This window comes from Electrona antarctica (assembly GCF_951216825.1).
Source record: "Electrona antarctica genome assembly, chromosome: 9".
In the NCBI taxonomy this organism is placed as follows: domain Eukaryota; kingdom Metazoa; phylum Chordata; class Actinopteri; order Myctophiformes; family Myctophidae; genus Electrona; species Electrona antarctica.
The window spans coordinates 43,270,829-43,298,707 of NC_136790.1; the positions used below are offsets into that span (position 1 = coordinate 43,270,829).

At 42.8% G+C, this 27,879-nt stretch overlaps 2 protein-coding genes across 2 annotated transcripts in view; one reads left to right on the forward strand and one right to left on the reverse strand.

Annotated features, from left to right (window-relative positions):
• syn2b (synapsin IIb) overlaps nucleotides 1-27,879 on the forward strand; it is a gene marked incomplete at both ends in the record, with an annotated part of 144,393 nt that overhangs the window by 96,544 nt on the left and 19,970 nt on the right. The gene's annotated exons all lie outside the window — the stretch shown is intronic.
• On the reverse strand, nucleotides 693-25,868 carry LOC306929747 (metalloproteinase inhibitor 4-like). Its single transcript, XM_079510399.1, has 5 exons — nucleotides 25,744-25,868; nucleotides 7,694-7,791; nucleotides 4,688-4,802; nucleotides 3,049-3,173; nucleotides 693-1,503 (listed from the first exon to the last, which is right to left on the reverse strand). Exons 1-5 carry the CDS (start codon nucleotides 25,862-25,864, stop codon nucleotides 1,306-1,308), a joined length of 657 nt encoding a protein of 218 aa, XP_079366525.1. The 5' UTR covers nucleotides 25,865-25,868; the 3' UTR covers nucleotides 693-1,305.

Genomic DNA, 27,879 nt, shown 5'->3' on the forward strand with positions numbered 1-27,879 from the left:
TAACATAAAGCTGCTTGACTTCAGTAAAGTATTCCAATAAACAGGTCAATAATTCACATTTCATTGAATCTATGCAATGGAAATAAACACTGGCTTCCTCCCTAAACAACTTTCAAGTTGTGTTTCCTGGAGTTCTGCTTTAATTGAGCCTCGTTTTTTTATATACAACAAATTAAATGTGAATTGAATCCAGTCCTATCCCATAATGTCCTCTAGCGAGTTGACAAAGACATTGGCTTCTATGGGTGGAGAAGATCGACGTATATATAGTATATATATATATATATATAGCACAAGTATTCAAATAATAAAAACCACAAGATAAAAACTCTCTATATTCTATAGTCAAGATGGGGTTAGCCTTTGAAATGTTAATTTTCAATCAGGTACAGTATTTACATTTTCATCACGGCAGATCATTTTGAGAGTAAAAGTGGTGGTCCCGATACTACTTAAAATTCATAGTATATTATTGTCGTGATATCATAGTATCATGACTGATGAATCATTCATGACAGTGGCACAATAGTAAAAAAAAAGAAGCCCAAAATGATAGATGAAAGAGGCAGTGTTGCTGCAACGAGTCACACAAATGGGATTTGACTGTAATATCCTGTAAAAAAAAGGCATGTATTGTATTATGCCGACTGGAGGAGTCGGTGATAGATTGCATCTCTGTAATTTAGCTTTTTTTGTTGACAGCGGTTCGTTTTGTTGTTTGTGTGGTGACAGCTGAAAAAAACAAATTGCTTCGATTACATTTTGACAAATTTTGCAGATATGAATTTACTGTCTGGTCTCTTCAGAGATTTAGCAGGCACTCGCCCCGAAGTGAAACCATTTTTCGGTCTTCCGTTTTGTGCATAACAGCAAGGGCATGCAGTGAAAGGCCGAGCAGGGAAGAAAATACTACTTACAGAAGCGCTGAAAATGTTATTGAAATGCTGACGGCCATGTAGTAGCTGACACCAACCGATCATATGAGTTGTGCTCGTTAAAAACCGTGTGTTTGCGCATTGTGTGGCGTGTCAAGAATGGTCGATCTACAAGTTCACAACGCGTTTGCATTGCGACGCGTCGTTAGCGTGCAGATTGGCTATTTTTGCCATGCAACAACAGTCACGCAGCGAAGTAAAGATCAGTGCGGCCGTTTCAATGACGTCGCCTCAGAATTTTTACATCTCACTTTAACGTTAGCATCAGTAGCCGATGCTGTAACGGCCAAAGGTGGAGGAGAAACGTTAACCCTAGTCTTGAGTCTTGACATTATAGGGAGGAGGTCACGGGCGGGCCGGGTGATGGTGGTCAGGGGTCGGTCATGTCCAGGAAGTCCTTCTCAGGGGGGGGTCCGCCCCGGTACCAGCTACACGAGCCGTCGGAGCGACGGATGCAGGCGTACTGCCGCGCCTGCTCCCCGTTTAGGCTGTTGTCCAGTAGCCAGTCAGTCCACAGACACTCGTTCTCTCCTGTAGAGGCACATGGTACTGTGTAACAGGTGTTAATCTGTGGAAAGATGCATACATTGATTGATTGATTGATTGATTGATTGATTGATTGATTGATTGATTGATTTGTCCATTCATGCTTTTATGCATTTTGAAGACACACGGTGCTGTACTTTATAATTGAGGATGGTTTGGACCAGGGGTGGGCGATAATTTTTCCCAAGGGGCCAAATGAGAAACAGAAGATATTGTTGAGGGCCGGGCCAAAAGGCTGAACTCAATCAATTCTGCATAATATGCCCAGGCGGTGGCGTAACCGTCTGGGCACCCGACTGGTAATCCAGTCGCAGTGTGCCGCGGGTTCGACTCCCGAGCCCGACACGGCCTTTACTGCATGTCTTCCCCCATCTCTCTCCCGTTTCCTGTCAGCCTACTGTCTGTCCCTTCAAAAACCAATAAAAGGCGTAAGCCGCAAAAAAAATATCGTTAAAAAAAAAAAAAAAAAAAGGAAAAATTCTGCATAATATTCATTTTATTTCTATATAAAAAGCAGTAAATGGCATTGTTTTGACAAGCTGGTACATTTTGTTGAACTTGAAAACCTCTGCATTCGGCATCCATCCACCTTTCTTTTTTTTGGCATGAGCGGACATTTTTGAGGGGTGATAAGGAAGGCGACAGGCGGTTGTCAATCACACGCAATTCACGGCAGGAAACAGATTGCTTTGTACGTGAATAAACGCATATATCTAAATGACCCGCCCGGCAGCACTGTTTAATGCAATTTATTTGTGCGTGTTATAAGTATTTTTTGTTGAATTATTCATGAAAAAGTTGTACAGTATGTATCCATAACATAAACAAGTAGCACGCTAGCAAACTATTCACTAGTTCTTTGTTTCAATCATTTTGTTATTATTATTTTTCACAATTATATTACCTGATCATCTTCTTCTTAAATACACTAGTTTGAACCTCTACACCGTCATGTGCATACATCTGTCACGCAAATTATCAAAACATTAGAAAGTAGGCTAGCTTGTGAAAATATAATAATAAATAATAATAATAAAATGATTGAAAGAAAGAACTAGTGTATTGTCTGCTCGTGCTGCTTGCTTATTTTATGGATATACATACTGTTGACTTTTACAACTTTGTCATGAGTAATTCAACAAAAATACTTATAACTCGCACAAATAAATTGCATTAAACAGTGCGGCCGGGCGGGTCTTTGTGCAACCGCTCCGTCATTTAGATATACTAGCCCTTACCCGTTGTGAGATATTGCCCCCCCCCCCCCCCCCCCCTTTGTAGCCGCAGGGGGTACTGCGCGCTTTCGCATTTTTAATTCACTAATAAATTCATTATTCATCATTAATGTGTAAAATCCAAAAAAGGGCTTCGTTAAGACCTCCATATTATTATGGTCAATGCCGGCTACATTTAGCTGCTACATCCACATCTGGGATAACATCCGGTCCGTCGGGAAAAGTGCTCCGCTGCTATAAATCGCTGGGCGCTATGATTTAATGGATTAAATAACCCCAGGCAATTGGAGTGTTAACAAGTGAAAAAATATATATGTATATATTCCACTCACTCGACATTCACAGCCTGTCTGGTATCGGTAGTTGAGATTCTTCTTCTGTGACATTGAGAGGTTGTCCCACGGCTCCACCAGGTCACACTGGCCAATAGAAATCCTCCCGTCACTCCACATACTTCCTGTTATTGGGACATCACAGCTGAGTCACATTTGACCTATACATTAAAAACCCAGTTTGGGCGGGAACCCCTTTTGTTGTTTTAAGCATTATGTTATACTTTAGCCATTGCAAATATAGCAGATCTACAAGCTCATAGCGCTGCACCGAGTGAACTTGTAAGTCTGCTATTTTTGAAAAATCGTGAAAATGTTGCGCAAATCTTTGAATATATATTCTTTCAGAGCCAATGTTTTTAACTCAAATCTTTGCTTCTGGGGGGGGGGGGGGGGGACTATGAGAGACTATGACTAAAACTATAAACAACACTGACTAGAGTCATGTCCCACCGGGGGACATACTTGTACGTCAAGCTTCCTCATGCTACGGAAACGAGAAGATAGGCTCTTGACCAGTGTTGATTTTGTCGACTAAAACTAAGGCGAAAAATATTCGCCGACTACCGTTTTCCACTGACGAAAACTAAATGGAAACTAAATAAACTAAACTACGATGACTAAGACTAAATATAACCGACAATTTCGTCAACAAATAAAAACTAGACTAAAATGTTAGGAAGGGACTAGTGGACATTGACAAGAGATCCAGTATAAGTCCTTTTACAATTGGTTGCATGCTGAAAATAGCCGATCTACAAGCTTGTAGATCTGCTATTTTCAGCAAGTGTAAAAACAGTTATTACGACGGCTTCAAGGCCCGCCAAAATACATTTTAGTCGACTAAATCAACTGTATATGTAGTCGACTAAAATCTTATGATATTTAGTCGGCTAAAACATTCCAGGTGACTAAAACTAATTGAAAACTATTCAAGAGACTATGACTAAAACTAAAATCAAAATTTGATGCCAAAAACAACACTGCTCTTGACCTATAATGGGCCATTGGTTCCCAAGGCTACTTACCTACTAAACATGCATTTAGTTAGTAAGTAAGTAAGTAAGTAAGTAAGTAAGTAAGTAAGTAAGTAAGTAAGTAAGTAAGTAAGTAAGTAAGTAAGTAAGTACATTTTATTTATAAAGCACCTTTCGAAACAATGTTACAAAGTGCTGTACAATGGACACAATATAAACAATCACGTTAAAACAAGACATAATGCAAAATACAGTGCTCAAGGATTAAGCCAGAGCTACAAAGTTGGAACGTTAATTATGAATTAAGTGTGCAAAACCATACCTATATTAGATTGTTATCACCACGAAACTTACCCAGTTGATTACTTACACAAAGACAATGATTTATTGTATCACACATTTTACATTTTTAAATATGCAAATGAGGCATTGTATAGGAAAATAAAAGCTATACTACTGTGGAAGGGTTATCATACAGTATATTAATTTACTTAAATTGATCCTATAAACAATTATAGGTATAGTTTTGCACACTCAATTCATAATTAACGTTCCCATTTTTGAACTCTGGCTCATGGACTATAAGAACCAAAAAGAACTGAACCGGTTCCAACCGGTGGAAAAGGTGTCTGTGATTATTTCATTATGATTGTGCACTGTACCTGACAGGAGATATCCTGCCTTGTTGTTGGCGTCCAGTTTGACCCCGCACAATGACGAGAAGACCGGCGTGTAAACAAACTGGATGTCCTTTGCCTTGTCGAAGCCTTTGAACATCTAGACAGCCGAGAGAGGGAATAGGGTTAGTTAATGCACTAATCTGAGTTCCCTTAAAGGAGAATTCCATGCTAGAAGGCTTTCTTACCTTTATTTGTAGTTGTTACGTCCCGCACCAAAGAGGTCCAGGTGTTATTTTGTGCAAAAGTGCATTATTGGCTATTTCCCCTAATATAAGCCCTCAATGGGGGTTGGGTTTTTGTGCTAATTCGCTTATTTCCATCGAAATAAGTAGTAAAGTGTGCCGCTTGGGATACTATTTACATTATGAAGAGAGGATATATACAAAAAAAAGATTTTTGAGCGATGCATCGAGGGCTTATATTAGGGTAAATAGCCAATCATGCGCTTTTGCACAAAATAACACCTGGACCTCTTTGGTGGGGACGTAACAACTACAAAGAAAGGTAAGAAAGCCTTCTAGCATGGAATTCTCCTTTAAGCGGTGGTGGAGAAAAAGTACTCAATTGTTCTACTTAAGCAAAAGTATCAATACTGCAATGTAGAACTACTCTGTTACAAAGTAAAAGTTCGGAATTCAAACTAAAGTATTGGCATCAAGATGTAGGTAAAGTACCAAAAGTAAACATACTCATTATGTTTTAGGCAGTCCCTCAGTCAAATTTGGTCCCATATTTGTAGAATCCATTTGTTACACACAGCTCAAAATGCAGTGCTCCTTTAACACAATCAGTCCCGGGATTTCTGTCAAAATAGCAGCTCGGGTGCCACGCAGATATGGCAGCTTTTACTCTGAACCAGTGGTTGTCCAGAACCACTACCCCAAAAAGGCCTCTGGCCGGGCTCTGGACCGGGCCCCTGCCAAGGGTCCATATACTGTATGGAGCTGGCCTGTTCTGACATCACACCACTCCATATTTGGGCATGCCTGACACAGAACTCCATATATAGGACTAAAGGGACACAGAGAGACACATACAGACATCTCCATATATGAACATAAAAGGGACACCGACAGGTGGGTGGAACGGTTACTCTGCATTTCCGGTTGTCCAGAACCAACACAAAGGCCTCTGCCCGTGATCTGGACCTGATTACCCCTATATCTCCATATATGGATCTGGCCTGTTATGACATCACAACACGGGCACCGCTCTAGTGGACTAAAAGTCTGAAAAACATATTTTTAATTTCACTATAGGTCTTTAAATGAACACTCGACAAGCTGTGCGGTGATCTTCATGGCAGTCAGTCTGATCAGCAGGGGTGGGCAATTATTTTTCACAAGGGGCCAAATGAGAAACGGAAAATATAATAATATAATAATATTCATTTCATTTATATGTGACTGATAAAAACAAGCTGTAAATTGCATTGTTTTGTTTTCTCACATTTTGTTGAAACCTTTTTTGGCATGATCGTACATTTGATCAATTCACGGCAGGAAACAGATTGCGTGTATACGTGAATAAACAGTCTTCAAAATAAAAGCAATGCCGTTTTAGTCCACACATAAGGTCATACATTTTCACAGGCCGGTCAGAGTCAGCCAAAAGGGCCGTATTTGGCCCCCAGGCCACGTAATGCCCACCAGCTCTACTCTGACGTTTGGATGGAAGACACAGGAGAAATGACACCGTGATGTAGGTTCAGTGGTGGAAAAAAGTACTCGAATTGTTTTACTTAAGTAAAAGTACCAATACTGCAATTTAGAACTACTGTACTTCGTTACCAGTAAAAGTACGGAATTGAAAACGTACTTGAGTAAAAGTACAAAAGTATCGGCATCAAAATGTACTAAAGTACTAAAAGTTAAAGTACTCATTGTGCAGCATGTGCCATTTCACAAGTTAAAAATGTGTACACAATCTATTGAAAATAGCAGATCGAAACGAAAGATCGAAACCTGCAGCGATTCCATCAGTCGTGATTTCATCGCCTACGCAGGCTTATATGAACACCCCAGACAGTTTTTAAGTTGCTCCATTCAGTATTTAGATATTTGATATTCATTTTAGCTACAAACTGCATTTTAACCATGATAGATTCATGGAAAACACCCGTCCTTGATTCTGGTGTTTTATGGATGAAAAAAGTAGGCTAATTGAATAAATTTTTCAAAAATTGAATTGTTTTTGATTAATCTGTCATGGTTAAAAGTTACAATGGGTATAGGAAGGGGGCGGGGCAGATACAATGAATATCAAATATCTAAATATTGAATCAAGTAACTTAAAAAAAACTGTCAGGGGTGTTCAAAGCCTGAGTATAGACGATGAAATTACCCAAAAGGTTTTTGAAAGTGAAATACATTCAGACTGTCATATGGATATCTAATCCAACCGATGGATCCAGTGGACGTGTACACACGTCATAGCAGATTTTTTCTTCTTTTTTTGGGGGGGGGGGGGGGGGTTGGCCTCTCCTTCTGCACCATACTCCTTGCTGTTTCACGCATGCATGCTGCCGTTCACATCCCTGTTCACGGCTCAGAAAGAATGCCTCGTCTCTCCTAATCTAGGGAGCTCTCCATGGTTTTGACCAGATGGTCATACTTGATCTGTCTTCATTTCTGACCTCAACATGCCTCTTGTTTAGAATATTAATGCTTCTAGAGAGACTTTATCGTAATCATCGTGAGGTAAGAAAGCATCATTATGCCTCCCGGTTATTGCACGGAACGGGGGGGGTGTCTTTCAGAGTAAAAGCTGCCATATCTGCCCGGCACCCCGAGCTCCTATTTTGAAAGAAATCCCGGCGCTCATTGTGTTAATACTTAATATGCATTATAGGCCACAGAACTCCATTTGATAAAAGCTGGAGTCTGAGTTCTCGGACAGTGTCCATTTGGCTCCTGCTGTGTCAATCATGAGGACACACACACACACACACACACACACACACACACACACACACACACACACTCTCACCTTAATCATCTTGATCCCATATTGAATCATCTTCATGTAAGGAGACGAGCTGTTGCTAGGCGACACAATCTTCTCCCCGGAGATCTTTGCCCTTATCACTGCAGAGGAATGGAATGTGGATCAGTGTGGTTTTTGGCAGCACATTTTTTATTTTAGTTTTAGTCACAGTCTCTTGAATAGTTTTAATTTAGTTTTTGTCACATTAGTCACCTGGAATGTTTTATTGTTGACTAAATGTCATAAGATTTTAGTTGACTAAATCTACAGTTGATTTAGCCGACTAAAATGTATTTTGTCGGGCCTTGATGCCGTCGTAATGACTGATTTTACACTTGCTTTGTGTGCTTATCTGCTATTTTCAGCATGCAACCAAGTGTAAAATGACTTATACTGGATCTCTTGTCCACTAGTCCCTTCCTAACATTTTAGTCTAGTTTTTATTTGTTGACGAAATTGTCAATACATTTAGCCCTAGATCTTGCTTACCCCTTATCCCTACATTTATTTGCCATTTTTTACTATTTTAAAACATTTTAAAATAGTACAAATAGCCGATCTACAAGCGAACAACGTGTCGATGTAGATTGGCTAGTTGAACTATTTTTAAATGTTTTAAAATAGTAACAAATGGCAAATAAGTTTAGGGATAAGGGGTGGCGCAAGATGGAACCCTTAGTCTCAGTTTTAGTCATCATAGCTTAGTTTTCATTTAGTTTCCATTTAGTTTCCGTCAGTGAAAAAAGGCACTCGACGGACATTTTTCGTCTCGATTTTAGTCGACGAAATCAACACTTGAATGAGTCACCACTAGATAAATCAAACACAGGCACATAACCTCCTAATGAATCTGAGGGAGTGAGGGTTATAACGATTAGATTAAATTAGATGAATTAATACATACAGACGATGCACATGACATGACAGTACCTGGTTATAACTCTGAATCAGATTGCATAGTGTATAACTGTCTTCAACTACATCGTAGCCTACAGATAATCAATCATTTGTGATGGATCACATTTTATACAAAACGCAACTCATGACCCTGCATACATATTATATATACCGCTTTTGTCCCCAATATACTAATTAATGATCCTTTTATAGCAAAGATACATTCACAGCTCATCCATGTCCCCATATTAACCCCCCCCCCCCCCTCTCTACCTCACCCCACCCTGTCTCTTTTGTCCTTCACCCTCTCTCTCTCTCTCTCCCACCATGGACAACCCAGCAGTCCCCCTCTGTAATGATAGGGGATGTGTCCCTCTGCTCCTCTCTGAGAGGGAAATCAAACCCCATGCAGAATAACAAGTAGTTGGCTGCCTGCGTACTCACATTAAACACACTTTGCGCACGCACACGCACGCACCTACGCACGCGCATACACACACGCGCACACTGTGAAGGCTTCAAAACAATGTACCCACGGAGGGACAGTGCGAATGTGGTCCATAACACCATTTTCATTCATAAAAGACCAATACCCACTCCACAATACTAAATCGAAATACCACAGGTGTCATTCATTCTGTTACTTTTTCCCTCCCAATTTAGAAATTCTGCCAATTCCCCGAACTCCCTTGTACTGCAGTCCCTTAGTCACTGCTGACCGTACCTCTACCTGTTTGGGAGGGTGTAGACAAGACAACAATGTGCTCTGCCAGACTGTTGCCTCGTGCTGCCAGACTGTTGCCTCGCTCTGCCAGACTGTTGCCTCGTGCTGCCAGACTGTTGCCTCGCACTGCCAGACTGTTGCCTCGTGCTGCCAGACTGTTGCCTCGCTCCCAGACTGTTGCCTCGCTCCCAGACTGTTGCCTCGCACTGCCAGACTGTTGCCTCGTGCTGCCAGACTGTTGCCTCGCTCCCAGACTGTTGCCTCGCTCCCAGACTGTTGCCTCGCTCCCAGACTGTTGCCTCGCTCCCAGACTGTTGCCTCATGCTGCCAGACTGTTGCCTCGTGCTGCCAGACTGTTGCCTCATGCTGCCAGACTGTTGCCTCATGCTGCCAGACTGTTGCCTCGTGCTGCCAGACTGTTGCCTCATGCTGCCAGACTGTTGCCTCATGCTGCCAGACTGTTGCCTCATGCTGCCAGACTGTTGCCTCATGCTGCCAGACTGTTGCCTCATGCTGCCAGACTGTTGCCTCGTGCTGCCAGACTGTTGCCTCGTGCTGCCAGACTGTTGCCTCGTGCTGCCAGACTGTTGCCTCGTGCTGCCAGACTGTTGCCTCGTGCTGCCAGACTGTTGCCTCGCTGCCAGACTGTTGCCTCGCGCTGCCAGACTGTTGCCTCGCGCTGCCAGACTGTTGCCTCGCGCTGCCAGACTGTTGCCTCGCGCTGCCAGACTGTTGCCTCGCGCTGCCAGACTGTTGCCTCGCGCTGCCAGACTGTTGCCTCATGCTGCCAGACTGTTGCCACGCACAATTTACAAAACGCTTCCGTCATACAGTCTGGAGCAACGGTAGCTCTGATCATGAGCAAGCGATTAAACGGAAGTGAAGCCTCCTCACACCTCACATTTTGTCTTTACAGTCGCGCAAATGTATTCTAATATAAATCAAAATCATCTAAGCATACAGTATGATAGCTTTCTGCTTAGCAGAAATGGATATTAGAAAAATGTTATGTAAAGTTTATTTTAAAATATATTTCCGTGAACTGAAATGCCTATAGCTTCCTTGCCCGGATTTCAGGAGGTGTAGTTCCAGACTCTATATATATAGCATTCAGGAGGTGTAGTTCCAGACTCTATATATATAGCATTCAGGAGGTGTAGTTCCAGACTCTATATATATATATAGCATTCAGGAGGTGTAGTTCCAGATAGCATTCAGAGATTGTGGAATTGTTGTCTGGCTACGCGAGACTAACCTAACAGCAAGGAGATGTCCCGATACTGTATCGGTATCGGCCCTTATTTGGTCATATCGGTTCATATCGGTATCGGCAAATAGGGTAAGGGGTTGACACTATAGCAGGTAAATAAAGTGTTGGTGCATGTGTAGTTTGCTTTGGAGTTGCCCAAACTGTCAAAGTGCACATTTGAGTGAGGAGTCTGCTATAAACACAACACGAGATATATAGCATAGCTATAAACACTATTCCCGGTCGGTGGACTTCAAAATAAGATATTTTTTTCTTTTTGTATTATTATAAATATTATTCTCTGGTATCGGTATTCGGTATCGGTATCGGCTAACACAGAAATTGTGGTATCGAGATCGGATCGGAAACATCGGGACATCCCTAGCAAGGAAGTAACACATGTGGAGGAACACACTATTCCTCCCAGTTCAGTCCCTTACGTGAGCAACCAGAAGCAGCCACTATAGTGCAGCGACAGTGATCATCCTCCCCACCAGCATTGGGACGCCGGAATAAGTAAGTAAGTAGCCTTGCCGAGCCATGAGGCCCATAGGGCAGGAGCCTATCTCCTGTTTCTGTAGCCATGAGGCCCATAGGGCAGGAGCCTATCTCATGTTTCTGTAGCCATGAGGCCCATAGGGGCAGGAGCCTATCTCCTGTTTCTGTAGCCATGAGGCCCATAGGGGCAGGAGCCTGTATCTCCTGTTTCTGTAGCCATGAGGCCCATAGGGCAGGAGCCTATCTCCTGTTTCTGTAGCCATGAGGCCCATAGGGCAGGAGCCTATCTCCTGTTTCTGTAGCCATGAGGCCCATAGGGCAGGAGCCTATCTCCTGTTTCTGTAGCCATGAGGCCCATAGGGCAGGAGCCTATCTCCTGTTTCTGTAGCCATGAGGCCCATAGGGCAGGAGCCTATCTCCTGTTTCTGTAGCCATGAGGCCCATAGGGCAGGAGCCTATCTCCTGTTTCTGTAGCCATGAGGCCCATAGGGGCAGGAGCCTATCTCCTGTTTCTGTAGCCATGAGGCCCATAGGGCAGGAGCCTATCTCCTGTTTCTGTAGCCATGAGGCCCATAGGGGCAGGAGCCTATCTCCTGTTTCTGTAGCCATGAGGCCCATAGGGGCAGGAGCCTATCTACTGTTTCTGTAGCGTGAGCCGTGAGGCAGCTTGATGTACAAGTACACCCCCTGGACATGACGCTATAGTATGTCGCAGGGACTTATCCCAAATGCAACACTTGATGCTGAGTGCCAAGCAGGGAGGCACTGGGTCCCATTTTTAGAGTCTTTGGTATGACCCGACCGGGTATTGAACCTCCGACCTCCCAGTCTCAGGGCGGACACTCTAACCACAAGGCCACTGAGCTGGTGGATGCCGGATTAAGCCGGATGCAGAGCTTAGGATTCGAACGCCATACTATCCAGTGGTCGGCAGGAACATAACCCCTGTACCACCGGAGCACCCAGTGACCTATACTGTACATCGGCGGCATGGGGCAGCGGTGGCTCAGGGGTAGAGTGACCGGATGGGAACCACAAGGTTCCCAGTTGGAAGCCTGTGGGCTCCCCCAGAGTTAGTGTCGGAAGTGTCCTTGAGCAAGACCCTAGTCTGAACCCCTAATTGCTCCCGATGTGCAAGTTGGTGCCTTGCATGGTTTCCTCCGGCATCGGTGTGTGAATGTGTGTGAATGTGTGTGTTGTGTGAATGTGTGTGTGAATGGGTGTGTGAATGGGTGTGTGAATGGGTGAATGTAAAAAACTTTTACAGAAATGTCCAAATTTGTAGAAATAGCCCATCAACAAGCTCACAACGTGAGCTTATATACAAGCTTACAATCAGTGTTTTGTTTTGTTTTTTCATTTCATCGACTAAAACTAAGACGGAAAATGTTCGTCGACTACCTTTTTCCACTGACAAAAACTAAATGTAAACTAAATAAAAAACTAAGCTATGAATACTAAAACGTATTAAATATACTGACAATTTCGTCAACAAATAAAAACTAGACTAAAATGTTAGAAAAGGACTTATACTAGAGATCCAGTATAAGTAATTTTACAATTAGTTGCATGCTGAAAATAGACGATCTACAAGCCCACAACGCGTTGCAGCGCAACGCGCTGTGAGCTTGTAGAAGTGAAAAAAACCTGCCAAAATACATTTCAGTCGACTAAATCAACTGTAGATTTAGTCGACTAAAATCTTATGTTATTTAGTCGACTAAAACGAGACTAACAAAATAAATTTAGTGGAGTAAAAGTGCAAGGATAAGGAATGAAGACACTCGCACACTGTGGGCTCTGATGCTAGTGATAAGTGCCTTTATTTGCACAAATGAATGACTGACGTTTCGAGCACAATGCTCTTCCTCAGACTAAAGGTGAACACAGAGGAACACATCTTTATACAACCCTCTTGTCAATCATGATCACATGGAATGGGTAACAGCTGTGTACAGAATGATCACAACAAGTCAGACAAGGCAATGAAGTAAAAGTACAACATAAATAATGCTCCGAGACGTAGTAAAGTAGAAGTAAAAGTATTGGAAATTGTAAAATACTCAAGTAAGGTAGAAATACCTGAAAACACAGCAAGCAGCAGCACTAAACGTGCAAGGTGGAGTCAGGAGCACTGCAGAGTTAGTGGGGTCCGGGTACCCCCAGGAGTCCTTGAGGGAGTTCCAGGGGGTCCCCAGCTAAATGATAGTTAGGAACCAAATGGACCCTTATGGGTCTGTAACTCTACCAAATGGACCCTAGCGGGTCCATTTGATTCCATTTGTACACTCTCAGAGTTAAATTAACGTTGATTTTACAATATAAATTGGGGTTTCCAGAGATAGAAATGCCATTAAATGGGGGGTCCGTAGACTAATGCATGTCAAACTGTGGGGGTCTGTGAAATTAAACGAGTTGAGACTCACTGCTAGAGCCGTAAAAAATCTTCTCTTATGGAGGTCCCTCTGTATATCTCTTCAAATGGGGGTAGGCGGGCTAATTAGTGTCAATTTGGAGGTCCTTGACATGAAAAGGTTTGGGAACCACTAGGGATGCACCGAAAGGGAAATTCTTGGCCAAAACCGAATATAGGAAACAGTTGGCCGAATACCGAATATCTGAATATGATTAATATTATATATCTTTTTTCCTACCATTGCTGTCATGGCCATACCTTAAAGCTACCTGATTTATGGCAAAAGAAATGGTTATGGCAAAACTTAACTTAAATAATAATCACTATATTATGGGTCCATAAAACATTTATTCAGCTCTTTTGAATGCATTAATTGCATACACTATTCAGTGATATATTTTCTGCCTATTCGGGCCGAAACCGAATAGGCCAAAAATGCATTTGTTGCCATTTTCTGCCGAATATTTTCTGCGGCCAAATATTCGGTGCATCACTAGGAACCACTGAGTTACAGTATCGGCCCAAATGGGACAGTGGTCACACAATATCAACAAACCAAATGTCATGATTGCTTATGATCAGAATTCAGAGTCAGAATAATATGTGACCAAATTTGACTGAGGGACTGCCATTGTATTTTTTTTGAATTTTCGTTTTTTTTTGTTTAAGCATTTATTTCATATTTACATCGATTTCAGCTCTGACACTTATTTCAGACATGCTCTAGTATGTGAAGAGTCTGCTATTAACTCATTTAGGAAAACAATGTTTTTTCTCCTCTGGTGAAAAGCTGGAGTTTGCGCGATGGCAGGCTCTCAGTCAAATCTGGTCACATATGTACCCCAGCTTCCCCTATAACTGAGCTTGCTACAGTATATATCAGGACCTTTATATGAAAGCAGCATATTCCCCGCCGCCTTTACGTCTGTACGTCGTACACACAAACTCAAAACGTGTTCCAGGAACCGCGGGCGGCTGGTATAGTGACACGGAGATGGAAGGCATGGTGGAAATATTTCTTTCGTGAATCCAGGCCTAATTTCCATCCATGGCCTGTGAGGAATTTTCTTCAAACTAAACTCAACCACATTATTGTCATTCCTTCCACATTGTTCTCCATGCAACAGAGAGAAAGCTCCCCTGTGGGGGGGGGGGGGGAGAGGGAGAGAAAGAGAGAGTTTAGAATTGGCCCAGCTGCACCCCTAACCCTTACCCCCAAGACACAGCTAAGCAAACCATCTCCTTGTTTTTGCTTCTTTCATCACACAGCCATGCAACAGCTAGTGTTGCGGCCAGAGAGGAAGGACGAGTGCTGTTGTTGAGTATTATAGTTCTCTGAGAGTTAATTTTCCTCTTTATCTGTCTATAGTTATTGTGTGTGTGTGTGTGTGTGTGTGTGTGTGTGTGTGTGTGTGTGTGTGTGTGTGTGTGTGTGTGTGTGTGTGTGTGTGTGTGTGTGTGTGTGTGTGTGTGTGCAGTAACAACCAGTGTTGTTTTTGTCGACTAAAACTAAGATGGAAATTGTTCGTCGACTACCTTTTTTCACTGACGAAAACTAAATGGAAACTAGACTAAAATGTTAGGAAGGGACTAGTGGACAAGAGATCCACTATAAGTCATCGTACACTTGGTTGGTTGCATGCTGAAAATAGCAGATCTACAAACTCACAACGCGTCGCGACCCGTCCTGAGCTTGTAGATCGGCTATTTTCAACAAGTGTAAAATGAGCCATTACGACGGCATCAAGGCCCGCAAAAAATACATTTTAGTCGACTAAATGAACTGCAGATTTAGTCGACTAAAACCTTATGGCATTTAGTCGACCAAAACTAGACTAAAACTAACATTCCAGGTGACTAAAATATGAGGTCGTAAATGGTAAATTAAGAACACGTGACACAGAAAAACAGGTTAACAAATATACAAGCAATAAGCAAGCAGAGAGAACTTTGGTTAAGTTTAGCTATAATTAATTCTGAACCCCTATTTTTCAAGCCGTCACAGCAGGTGAGTCATTTTGGGGGAGAAGTACATTTTCTATTTGCTATTGTGATATGGCATAAGTGTTATATAAAAAATCACACCCGTGTGAACTGAGTGGTGCAAGGTCTTATATAGCCTGATCAGCTGTGGTCTGACGTAATGTCAGTGACCATGGTAACCATGCTCACCTGTGCACGGACACGTACACAGGTACACAAACATACAGACAAAGCTGGTTGTTGGAGTGGTTTGCACCACTCAAAAATATAAAGATCGGGAAAGATCGGTATCGGTATGTCTCAAATTCAAATGATCAGAATCGGATCGGGAGCAAAAAGACGTGATCGGGACATCCCTACTATTAACCCTTGCAGCTCTGAGCTCCTAATACAGAATAACATTTCAAACATACCGTTTCATTTCAGCCAGGTATTTTTTGCTTTTGTTTTTGAAGCTGTGCTGGCAAGAGCAACAGCAATACTGCATTTTATCACAAATAGATTCAAATAAAATCAACCAAACGCCTGGCCAAAAAAGAAAAATCACACCCGTGTGAAGTGAGTGGTGCAACTCTGTGAGTGTGTGTGTGGGGGGGGGGGAGTTCCAGCGAGCCGCCCGCGTCCGAAACGGTTGAGAAATGACAGAGTTACCGTGTGGGGGTCCCTCTACTGTACCCTCTACTGTACTGTACTGGTACACCCGAAATCACCATATACTGTATACAGTTAATATGTCCGTTTGTGTGTGTGTTGCGCACAGGTGGTGAAAAACAACCATGCTGTTTTCGTGCTCAGACGCACCCACCCACCCAGCCAGCCAGCCAGCCACCCAGCCACACACATAGCTCCGTAAGGGAGTGGTTGCACCACTCAAAAAAGCCCAGAGTATTGCAAGTATACTCTCACCAACATACAACAGCCGAAATAGTGATAAATCTTAATCAGTGCGCAATTCCGTCGGCCGATGAAACAACATTTTGAAGCCTTTTCGGCTGCTGAAACCTGTTTGAACTTTAGCATCCCTCTTCTGGGGAAGAATAGTTTGTATAATGTATATTTAGTGTAGAGAGTAGACCATGGGCTACACAAAAAACTATTTCTTACTTGGAAGCACTCGTTTTCAGTAAAGCAATGACCTGCTGCCTTCCTGCATTATGTGCAAATTCAAAACAGGTGATATGCAGGGCTGTCGAGTGATAGGCTATCTAACGAGCACTTCCAAACCGCAACACTTAAAAAAAGAGTCACCTGCAAGGACAGAAAGTAGCTCATAACATGTCTACAGTGGACTACAGTACACTTTGAGGATAGAAAGAGGATAATTCAAGCTTTTCGTACAGCTGCAATGTCGGTGACTTTGTGTAATACAATCAGATAGGACTTTTCTGTTTGGATGAATGGGCTGCCAATGGGAAGTTGCACCTTAACATTAACTTATGGTAAGATTGCAGCGGTCTGCATATGGTCCATAAGGAGGAGGATATTGCCGTTATAGTTTACAGTACACACAACTGTTATGATTCTAAAGGTTATCTTCTTCAGGAGTTGCCTATCCCACACACAGTGTGCACTGTGCAACAGAGAGATTGCACAGTGCACACCCTCACCATATACACTATACAGTATACAGCATGTATGCAGCTTATTCAGACATGTTCTCGAGCAGATAACATAACAACCGGGTGATAAATGGCTCTTATATTATCCAATGTTCCAAGATACTTTTGCCTCAAATTTATTGAAATTCAAAACGCAAACTCACTCAATTCCTATATACTTTGAGGTACAACAATACAACTACAAGCTCACAACACATTTTATTGTTGTTGTTTTTTTGGGATACCCCCTCCTCGTCCCACCTATAGGGATACACCTGTAATAGAGCACCCAGGTCTGACATCAGTCAGTGCCACTAAAGCAGTGGTTCCCAAAGTGGGGTCCAGGGACCCCCAGGGGTACTTGAGGGAGTTCCAGGGGGGACACAGCTAAATGATCATTTGGAACCAAATGGACCCTTATGGGTCTGTAACTCTGAGCGTGTACATTTGTACACACTCAGAGTTAAATTAGCATTGATTTTACAATATAAATTGGGGGTCCCAGAAATAGACTAATATGCATGTCAAACTGGGGGTCCTTGAAATTAAACGGGTTGAAAATCACTGCTAGAGACATAAAAACCATCTCGTATGGGGGTCCCTGGCATATATTTTCAAATGGGGGGCCGCGGGGCTAATTAGTGTCAATTTGGGGGTCCTTGACATGAAAAAGTTTGGGAACCACTGCCACTAAAGCGCTGGGTCTGGGTCACGGCATTATTTTTTCTATTGTATTTCCCGTAGGGGAATCATAGATTGTGTCATGCAAGAAAACTGTCTTCCACAAATAAACAAATCACCCCCTGTGATTGTACTCATGTGGATATGAACTGAGAGTACAGAAAGTACAAATATATCCAAAGATTAAGAAAATATATATGTTTTCTCCAAACGTTTTCTCCAAACGTAACTCAATATCATATATCAATGTCATTATACCTGCATGGCTAAATTTCCAGGGTGGGGCCCTCGGCTGGTATTACGGGGTTCGACTCCCAATCCCAACGATTAGGGATGTCCGATATTTCCATAACAATGCACGAACATATGGTTATCGGTTTTAATTAATTGAAATCTATTTGGAAAACTTTACATTTATGAATGCATCCAGCGGGGGCATCACAATAAAATGAGGCATAACGTGTTAGTTCCACAATCGCATATATCTGTATCGGTTTATATCGGTATCGGAAATTAGGAGTTGCCGGGATGTCGGATATTGGCTGATCTTTGCTGCGTGTCACCCCCCCCCCCCCCCCCATCTCTCTCTCCATTTCCTGTCAACCTTCTCTAAATATATCAATAAAATGCATACAAAAAATATATATTTTTTAAAAGTGCCACGCTGGTTTGTTTATTTCTGGAACGCCGTTGTTATATGACGCAATCTAACATAACCCCCCCCTGTGGGAAATCCAATAATCTAACATTCCCCTGTGGGAAATCCAATACAAAAAATAACAACAACACCGTGACCCCAGGAGTAGTGGGAGTGACTTCGGTTCTCTATAGAGGCTGGTTTTTAAATAGTTCTTCCTGGCAGCCAAGAAACAACACAGCAAAGATTCATTAGAAGTTATGTAATACTAAAAATTAAAGTTGTCCTGCAGCCTCACAGCTTCATACAATTCAAACCGACTCAAACTGACTTGTGCCGGCCCGAGTCACCTCGACCTTTTTCAATGTGACTGTCACGACCAGGACTTTGTACAGCCTGCAGCCGCATAGCCCTTGAGAGTGAAAAAATGGCGAGTGGTGAATTGCCCTTAATTGCCACACATCCCAAGAGGAATATTGCAAACTCGTACCATGAGAACAGATAACAGTAACTTCCACACTCGCTGATGAATTGGCACCCTTGTCATGCTCACAAAGCTACGCTGTCAACAGGGCTTTCACATTGATTTTGTTAGTATGCAGACCGTTAGACTGAGCCTATAGACATGGAAATGAAGCAGAGAGAGAGAGAGAGAGAGAGATGGAGTAGGTTTAGGGGAGGCTCTGACTGGCCGCCTTCCAACACAAAGGCTACCAAATGCGCGCGCACACACACACACACACACATGCACACGTCACAAAAACGTACGTACACAAACACAGCCAGTGAAATGCCCCGGTATTGTCCAGACGAGGGGACATATTACCAGGCTTCATTCAGACAGGCTCATGGACTCTGACAACATTGTAAGGTCAACTGACGGCCACTGGTCTAACACTTACACAACAACAACCAGGACGAGGGATTTATATCCTAACATGACATTCACAGCCATGATGCAACGGAGCAACGCCTACATTTTAAACCCATTTAGACCCCGAGGGCGATTCTACAAATGCATTCTAAATCCTGACTGTTTTCTGAAAAACCCATGTTTCTATGTCAGTGGTTCTCAAACATTTTCATGTCGAGGACCCCCAAAAATAATATAAAATTGGCCGTCGACCCCCCATCTGAAAATATGTTGTTCCAGGGACACCCCCCCCCCAGAAGCAAAGATTTGAGTTAAAAACGTTCGCTCTGAAATAATATATTCAAAGATTTGCGCCACATTTTTAAGATCTACAAGCTTGTAGATCTGCTTTTTTTTAATAGCTAAAACATAACATAATGCTTAAAACACCAACAGGCGTTGCCAGAAGGGCAAACCAACTTGATTATGATAACATTCTGTGTACAGTAGTTTCAGGTAGCTTTTGGGACTGTACAGTAGCTTTTAGGCACAGGAGGGTTATGAACAATGTACTTTTTACTTTATTATTTTGTCAATGCTGCCATCTATCTACGTTCACAAAATAAAAACTATGTAGATATTCCTCACTTTCAGATGAACCAATTAAACACCCCGAACGCCCGGGGTTATTTAATCCATTAAATCATAGCGCCCAGCGATTTATAGCAGGGCATTTTTGATGACGTCCCACTGTTGCGCAACATTGAATGTTGCGCAACAGGCACTCCCAGCCTGTGGAGCGATGCGATCGGTTTTGATATTAATAATCTCCGTCCTTTTGATCAATCTTCGTCCTGGGCGCTGGGCGTTACTAATTGAAAAGACGGTGAACTTCGTCCTGTGCGCTCAGGGTGTTGGGAACTGCCCATAGATCCGAAGTCCCGTTAGTCCGAACATGCATTAAGGTTGGCGAACATGCACTGCTCCCGTGCTTGCGGTTATGTTTAGGTTAGGGTTAGAGATAGGGATAGTAATTTCGGAACAATGAACCTTCCCATTTTATACCTTGGCTATTCAAAAATAGACGATCCACAAGCTAGAGCTCACAATGCCTCATACTGTATATCACATGATCACATCACTTTTATTGTGAACATTTTGACTAAAATCGGGAAGAAACCACCCAACTCCAAAATGTTAATTTTTCAGGAAATGAAGAAAACCTTACATTTTGAAAACAAAGCAATACTGGAAAGCAATCAAAGTTGGTGTTGTGGATTTATAATTGTCATTTACTTCCATGATAGGTGGTGGAGTTAGTTGCTTTTAGCACATTGGTTCCCAACCTTTTATATACTGAAGTACCACCTCAGAAGATATTTGGCTCTCCAAGTACCTCCATAATAACTGATGTTAAAATACAGGAGCGTATAGACCTGCCCTTTTTGTTCCATACCTAAGCCAATAATGCTGCTGCTCTGACAAAACTCTGTCTAATCACTAATCAGCACAACTGCTGATATTTCTAATGTGATTAATCCGTTCTCAAATCTTCTATTAACGTCTAGGGGCAGTATTATGCGTGTCTTAAGTACCAGGTCTTATGACTTAACTTAAGACCTGGAGGCGTGGTCAATGCTGTTTGGCCACTCAGAATAGCCAAATGGCATTGATCACGCCTCCAGGTCTTAAGTTAAGTAAGTGTGCTGTCATGCTCATTTCAGCTCGGCTGGAGAGCCTATTTCAACCAACTGTAGTAATATGAATATTTCATTCCACTTTTGTCTTTTTTTTCCTTTTTTGGGCGACTCCTCTGTGGTTCCAATGGTTGAGGTTGACCTATTTCTAAAATATTAGTGCAACTTTCGTTCATTTTTTACCCCTCTATCACATGGAACTATGTTTTTTGTGTCCATATCACTACGCCCAAAAAATAGTTCCATGTGATAGAGGGGTCAAAGTTGAACGAAAGTTGCGCTAATATTTTAGAAATAGGTCAACAATACAAATGACGTTAGTTTTGTGAAATAATTTACTTTTACATCATGGCCCCCTGTGACCCCCACAAAATGACCGGAACTACTTAATATTTCACTCGGGCAATCAATTAATACAGTTGCAACCACTATATTAATGGCAAGTAGGCCTGTTTCATACAGGTTAAGTTAAAAAAGAAAAAAAGCCCGGAATTAAAAATGTACTTGAGTAAAAGTACAAAGGTATTGCTTAATCTGTATGTTTGGTAATAATAATCCAAATCTAAAAAAGTAACCAGTAGTAGCTAATTGTTGTAAAAGTACAATATTTGCATCTGAGATGTAGTGGAGGAGAGGTTAGAAATTGGAAATACTCAAGTAAAGCACAAATACCTCAATAGGGCCACCAGTGTTGTTTTTGGGAGTACATTTTGATTTCAGTCATAGTCTCTTGAATAGTTAATTTAGTTTTTTTTTAATAATTTTTATCCCATGATTTTGCTACCCAGTTTTTTCACCCAGTGGCAATTATCTAATGTAATCCTGGGCGCTACACTTCCTCTGCCAACCTGGGGGGGCAGCGGACTGACCTCATGCCTCCTTCTATGCATGAAGAGTCACCTGACGGGGGGTAATTTCCCTGGCCGGACGTAGCGCGTGGAAGGAACACGTTATTTCCGACCAGTTCCTTTCCCCTCCATCAGGCGCCCCGGCTGGCCAGGGGGAGGCAGTTTAGAGACCAGGATTACTGCATGTTTTTGTGAGGGTACCTACCCTAGGGGACACAGGGAGAACATGCAAACTCCACACAGAAAGGCCCTTTCGCCAACCCCACCTCGGGTATGGGCACTGATGACGCGGAGGAGGGAACACGCCCCCAGCGCCCACAGCGTCCCCATTTTTTCATTTAGTTTTAGTCACATTTTAGTCACCTGGAATGTTAGTCTAGTTTCAGTCGAAACTAGTCGAAACTAGTCGACTAAATGTCGACTAAATCTACAGATTTAGTCGAACAAAATGTATTTTGGCGGGCCTTGATGCCGTTGTAATGGCTGATTTTTTTCACTTGCCGAAAATAGCAGATCCTTAAGCCCACAACCCGTCGCAGTGCGACGTGTTGTGGGCTTGTAGATCTGCTATTTTCAGCATGCAACTAATTGTAAAATGACTTTCTTGTCCACTAGTCCCTTCCTAATATTTTAGTCTAGTTTATATTTGTTGACAAAATTGCCAGTATATTTAGTTTTAGTCATCGTGGCTTACTTTTTCATTTCGTTTTCGTCAGTGAAATAAGGTAGTCGACGAACATTTTTCGTCTTGGTTTTAGTCGATGAAAACAACACTGAGAGCCACTAGAGTTTATGTATGTGATTAAAATCCTAGGGTGTCACCTGATGCTTGTGTTGACAGAGCTGCACTTACTATTGTGGAAATGGGAGTTCTTAGTTCTTACACATACACAGCAGGTTAACCCATTTTGACCTGAGGCCGATTCTACAATTAATTTCTTCTAAAGCCTGACAGTTTTCTGAAAACCCCATGTTTCTCCCCATGTTTCAGTCATTCTCAAACATTTTCATGTCAATGACCCCCAAGATTATATGTAATTGGCTGCCGACCCCCATCTGACAATATGTTGTTCCAGGGACCCCCCCCAGAAGCAAAGATTTGAGTTAAAAACTTTGAAATAATAATAATATTCAAAGACTTGCACTACATTTTCACGATTTTTCAAAAGCTAAAGTATAACATAATGCTTAAAACACCAAAAGGGGTTCCCGCCCAAAATGGATGACACACTTTACATGTAAACTCTGTCCTAAAAACACTGCCAAAAATACAGCCCTCGTGTTCCCATAACCTAGATCTCATTTAGCATTTTGGAGGTTACCAATTAGCTGTTTTATTTTGATTTCTTTTTTAATGTCTGATTATCTCTGATTAACTCCTAATAGGGTATTCTTTTACGCAAACATTGGCTGTAAAACAGTATCAGAAGACTTGATGTTTGACTTAGAAACAAATGTATTGTTTTATAACTCAAACCACTGTCTCAACTTCTTGGACAGTTTACTGTACAATATAATTGCTGATTTATTTCATAAATGAATGCCCAGTTTTATACAGTACTTAATAGTATAGCACAAAAGCTCTTACAAGAGCTTTTGAACAAATAATATTTGGATTAATTGAACAGTCCGTCAGCGAAGATACTGTATCGAGAGTGTCAGACAGAATAGAAAGTGCGCTTTCTCTTTCATTCTCTTTCTTTCCCTCTCCTCTGCTGGTGTGCAACCTTTGACAACAACACACACACACACACACACACACACACACACACACACACACACACACACACACACACACACACACACACACACACACACACACACACATCAAACTCCTGCTCTCCGCAAACCAGAGCCAAGGAAGGGCCCGAAGTCAACCCACAGTGTTGGTTTTGGCTTAGTTTAGAGGAGAAAACAGAGAAGGACGGAGGAAAATGTCCCCGAAACACAGGGACAGACCACCAGGCAGACAGACCCCTCAGAGAAACACAGGGACAGACCACCAGGCAGAGAAACATAGGGGCAGACCACCAGGCAGAGAAACATAGGGGCAGACTACCAGGCAGAGAAACATAGGGACAGACCACCAGGCAGAGAAACATAGGGGCAGACTACCAGGCAGAGAAACATAGGGACAGACCACCAGGCAGAGAAACATAGGGACAGACCACCAGGCAGACAGACCACCAGGCAGAAACATAGGGACAGACCACCAGGCAGAGAAACATAGGGACAGACCACCAGGCAGACAGACCACCAGGCAGAAACATAGGGACAGACCACCAGGCAGACAGACCACCAGGCAGAGAAACACAGGGACAGACCACCAGGCAGAGAAACACAGGGACAGACCACCAGGCAGAAACACAGGGACAGACCACCAGACAGACAGACACAGGGACAGACCACCAGGCAGAGAAACACAGGGACAGACCACCAGGCAGAGAAACACAGGGACAGACCACCAGGCAGAGAAACACAGGGACAGACCACCAGGCAGAAACACAGGGACAGACTACCAGGCAGAGAAACACAGGGGCAGACCACCAGGCAGAAACACAGGGACAGACTACCAGGCAGAGAAACACAGGGGCAGACCACCAGGCAGAGAAGCACAGGGACAGACTACCAGGCAGAAACACAGGGACAGACCACCAGACAGACAGACCACCAGGCAGAAACACAGGGACAGACTACCAGGCAGAGAAACACAGGGGCAGACCACCAGGCAGAAACACAGGGACAGACTACCAGGCAGAAACACAGGGGCAGACCACCAGGCAGAAACACAGGGGCAGACCACCAGGCAGAAACACAGGGACAGACCACCAGGCAGAGAAACACAGGGACAGACTACCAGGCAGAGACACACAGGGACAGACCACCAGGCAGAGAAACACAGGGACAGACTACCAGGCAGACAGACCCCTGAGAGAAGAGAGATACTGGGCCATATGGTGTGTCGATGCATGTTGTGTTATTGTGGGCTTTGCTCTGATTTTCTAAGAAGCATTAAGACGTTTGCATTAAATGTAATCACAGAGAAGTAAAGGCTGCTCAAATGGAACTTTTCTTTATAAAGTGCTTCATTAAACACATTAACTCTCCCGACCAAGTGGTAAAACTAAAGTGGCCAATGCTTCACTACGCCTAAGTCTCAATTACACTTTCCATCATATAATATCTATATTTAAGCAGCAACTTAACTGAATCAGCCCTGTGACCTGCATAATTAAATACATAAAGTAAATTAAAGAGTAATTTAGCCTTGAGCCAAAACATCTATACATGCCTTCCTCGTCCACTGGAAGGGCATTACTTACTATCTTTTTATTACATTACTTATATCTAGCTAATCAGCTGCATAATTTGAGCAATTCCAGCAGATCCGTTGGAAAATAACATACATTATTAGGGAAGATTTGAGTGGATGTGTTAACTACTGACTATAGCTTTTGTGGAACAACTACAGGAAGCAATGATTGACCTGCTCATTTAATACCTGCAATTGGTTTTAGACTAATAATTCCCATGGGCCAGTTCGACCACAAACCACAACACAAAACTGGCAGCTTCAAGGTTAGAATCCATTACAATAGGTTAGAATCGTATTGTATATATTCATCAATCGATGACTGGTATAGTCCGACTGTCGATTTTCCATTTTAGAAATTATGAAATAAAAAATTTCAGCTAAAACTGAACTGTGACATTTAGACAAATAGGATGGTGGGTTTTCATCAAGTAGCCTATACACGTTGCACAGAAGGGTTGACACAATGCATCCAACTTTAGACGAGATAAACCACATGCACAGTTTCTGCTCTTGCAGCTTGTTTGACTGCAAGTGAAATGACCTCAGCAGCACTGCTAGCCCTCTTTCGGGACCCTCGGTTACCTTGCCGTCCAAAATTCGAAAGGGGCTACAGCACTGCATGGGTCTGCACTGGTCTCAGCTCAGTAAAAACTCACCTATCTCGGCAGCACAGAAGAGCTGTTGAGGATGGGCCGGGTTGCAGCTGCATCCTTCCACCTGTCCCTCCATGCACACGGTCAGGAGCAGAGGAACCCAGCATCCCCAAAAAACAGCCATGACTCCTCTATCTCAAACTCTCAAACTCTCAAAATGCTTTTCCGACGCTTTCTTGTCGTCGTCCTCTTCTGATCCAATCGTGTTTTTTTCCCAGGGAGCAAACAGGGCCAGCAGCAGCAGTCAGACTTGGTTGAAAGGCAGTGGGAAAAGCAGAGATCACAGTGGGATGTCTTCTGCTGAGCTCAATGGCAGCTGTGGATACAAATGAATGTTCTCATAAGTTTTATTGTGCCCCTGAAGTAAGGTCGAGTTGCTCGGTTGAGTGTGATAGTTTGGTCTCCCTCTCTCTCTCTCTCTCTCTCTCTCTCTCTCTCTCTCTGTCTATCTATCTATCTCTCTGTCTCTCTCACTCCTTGTACTCACTTTGTCTATTTCTCCCCCTCTCCGTTGCCCTCTCTTCTTCCCGTCTTGCTGTTGGTCTCTCTCTCTCTCTCTCTCTCTCTCTCTCTCTCTCTCTCTCTCTCTCTCTCTCTCTCTCTCTTTCCTAAACACAGGCAGACACTCACAATAGTTGGTTTCTCCTCCTCACCCTCACACTCTGGTCTTGAATGTTGAGAGGGCTGCACACAGGGAGCCTCTTATGTTCTCAACAATTTAGGAACGGTTCAAGGACCGCCCATTTTGAAAACAAAAAAAAGAAAAACTCTGTCTCATCCATCCCACTCCTCCTCCGACACATAGCCTGCTGTGAGGGTGGCTGATTAGTCATGCTTTGTGGATGAAATGTGATGGAAAGACAAGTGATTAACCCATTTTGGGCGGGAAGCATTAAGCATTATGTTATACTTTAGCTATTGAAAAATAGCAGATCTACAAGCACCGAGTGCAGCGCTACGAGCTTGTACGGTATGTCTGCTATTTTTGAAAAATCGTGAAAATGTGGCGCAAATCTTTGAATATATATTCTTTCAGAGCCAAAGTTTTTAACTCAAATCTTTGCTTCTGGGGGGGGGGGGGGAGTCCCTGGAACAACATATTTTCAGATGGAGGTCGGCGGCCTATTACATATAATCTTGGGGGTCTTTGACATGAAAGCGACTTTGAGAACGACTGACATAGAAACATGAGGTTTTTCAGAAAACTGTCAGGAATTAGAAGACATTTGTAGAATCGTTCCCAGGTCAAAATGGGTTAATATGTGTGTAAATCTAAATCATAGGGAAACACACAGCATACTGTAAATCAACGTATACAGTGTACTGTAAATAATTCCTGCATGAGCAGAAGAATGCGTACATCGGTTTGATCGCTATTTATTAACCATTCAAACCCATTCTCTCACATCGCATTGTGAGCTGATTTTTTTTTATCCCTTTTATTTTTGCTATTTCAAAAGTATCGGAAGTTTTATTTAGAAGAAAACAAAGGTACGTTGCACATCCACTGCAGAGTAGTGGATGGATCTCGCCCTCGCTTTTTTTCCCGCCAACCTCACGCCGACCGCTCGGTGCGGCGGTTCTTGTATTTTTTATTTTGTTTTACTGAGAATAAGGTTAGAAATAAGTTTAGGGTTAGGCATAGTTTTACTGGGGTTACGTTTAGGAATAGGGTTAGGTTTAGGCATAGTTTTACTGAGGTTAAGGTTAGGAATAATGTTAGGTTTAACCGTTTAAGCATAATTTACTTACAGTAGGTTACTTTAGGAATACCAGGCTGAGCATTTCCGCCGGCTGTACGCGAGTTGGTAAATGGGCGACTCGTTTGATATTCGCTTAAAGGGCTCCCAGTCAAAGCTATATTTGTTAAAGTTTCAACAAAAAAAGCTAGTGACAGGCAGCCATGACCAGAGGATGTACGTTGTTTCCTAGACAATGCACATCCTTGTTCGTCCGTATCATCCATCCATCCATCCATCTTCAACCACTTATCCGTAGTCGGGTCGCGGGGGCAACAGCTCCACCAGAGAGCTCCAGACTTCCCTCTCCAGAGCAACATTAGTGACTTCCTCCTGGGGGGATCCCGAGACGTTCCAAGGCCAGTGAGTCGATGTAATCCCTCCATCTGCGCCCCCGGTG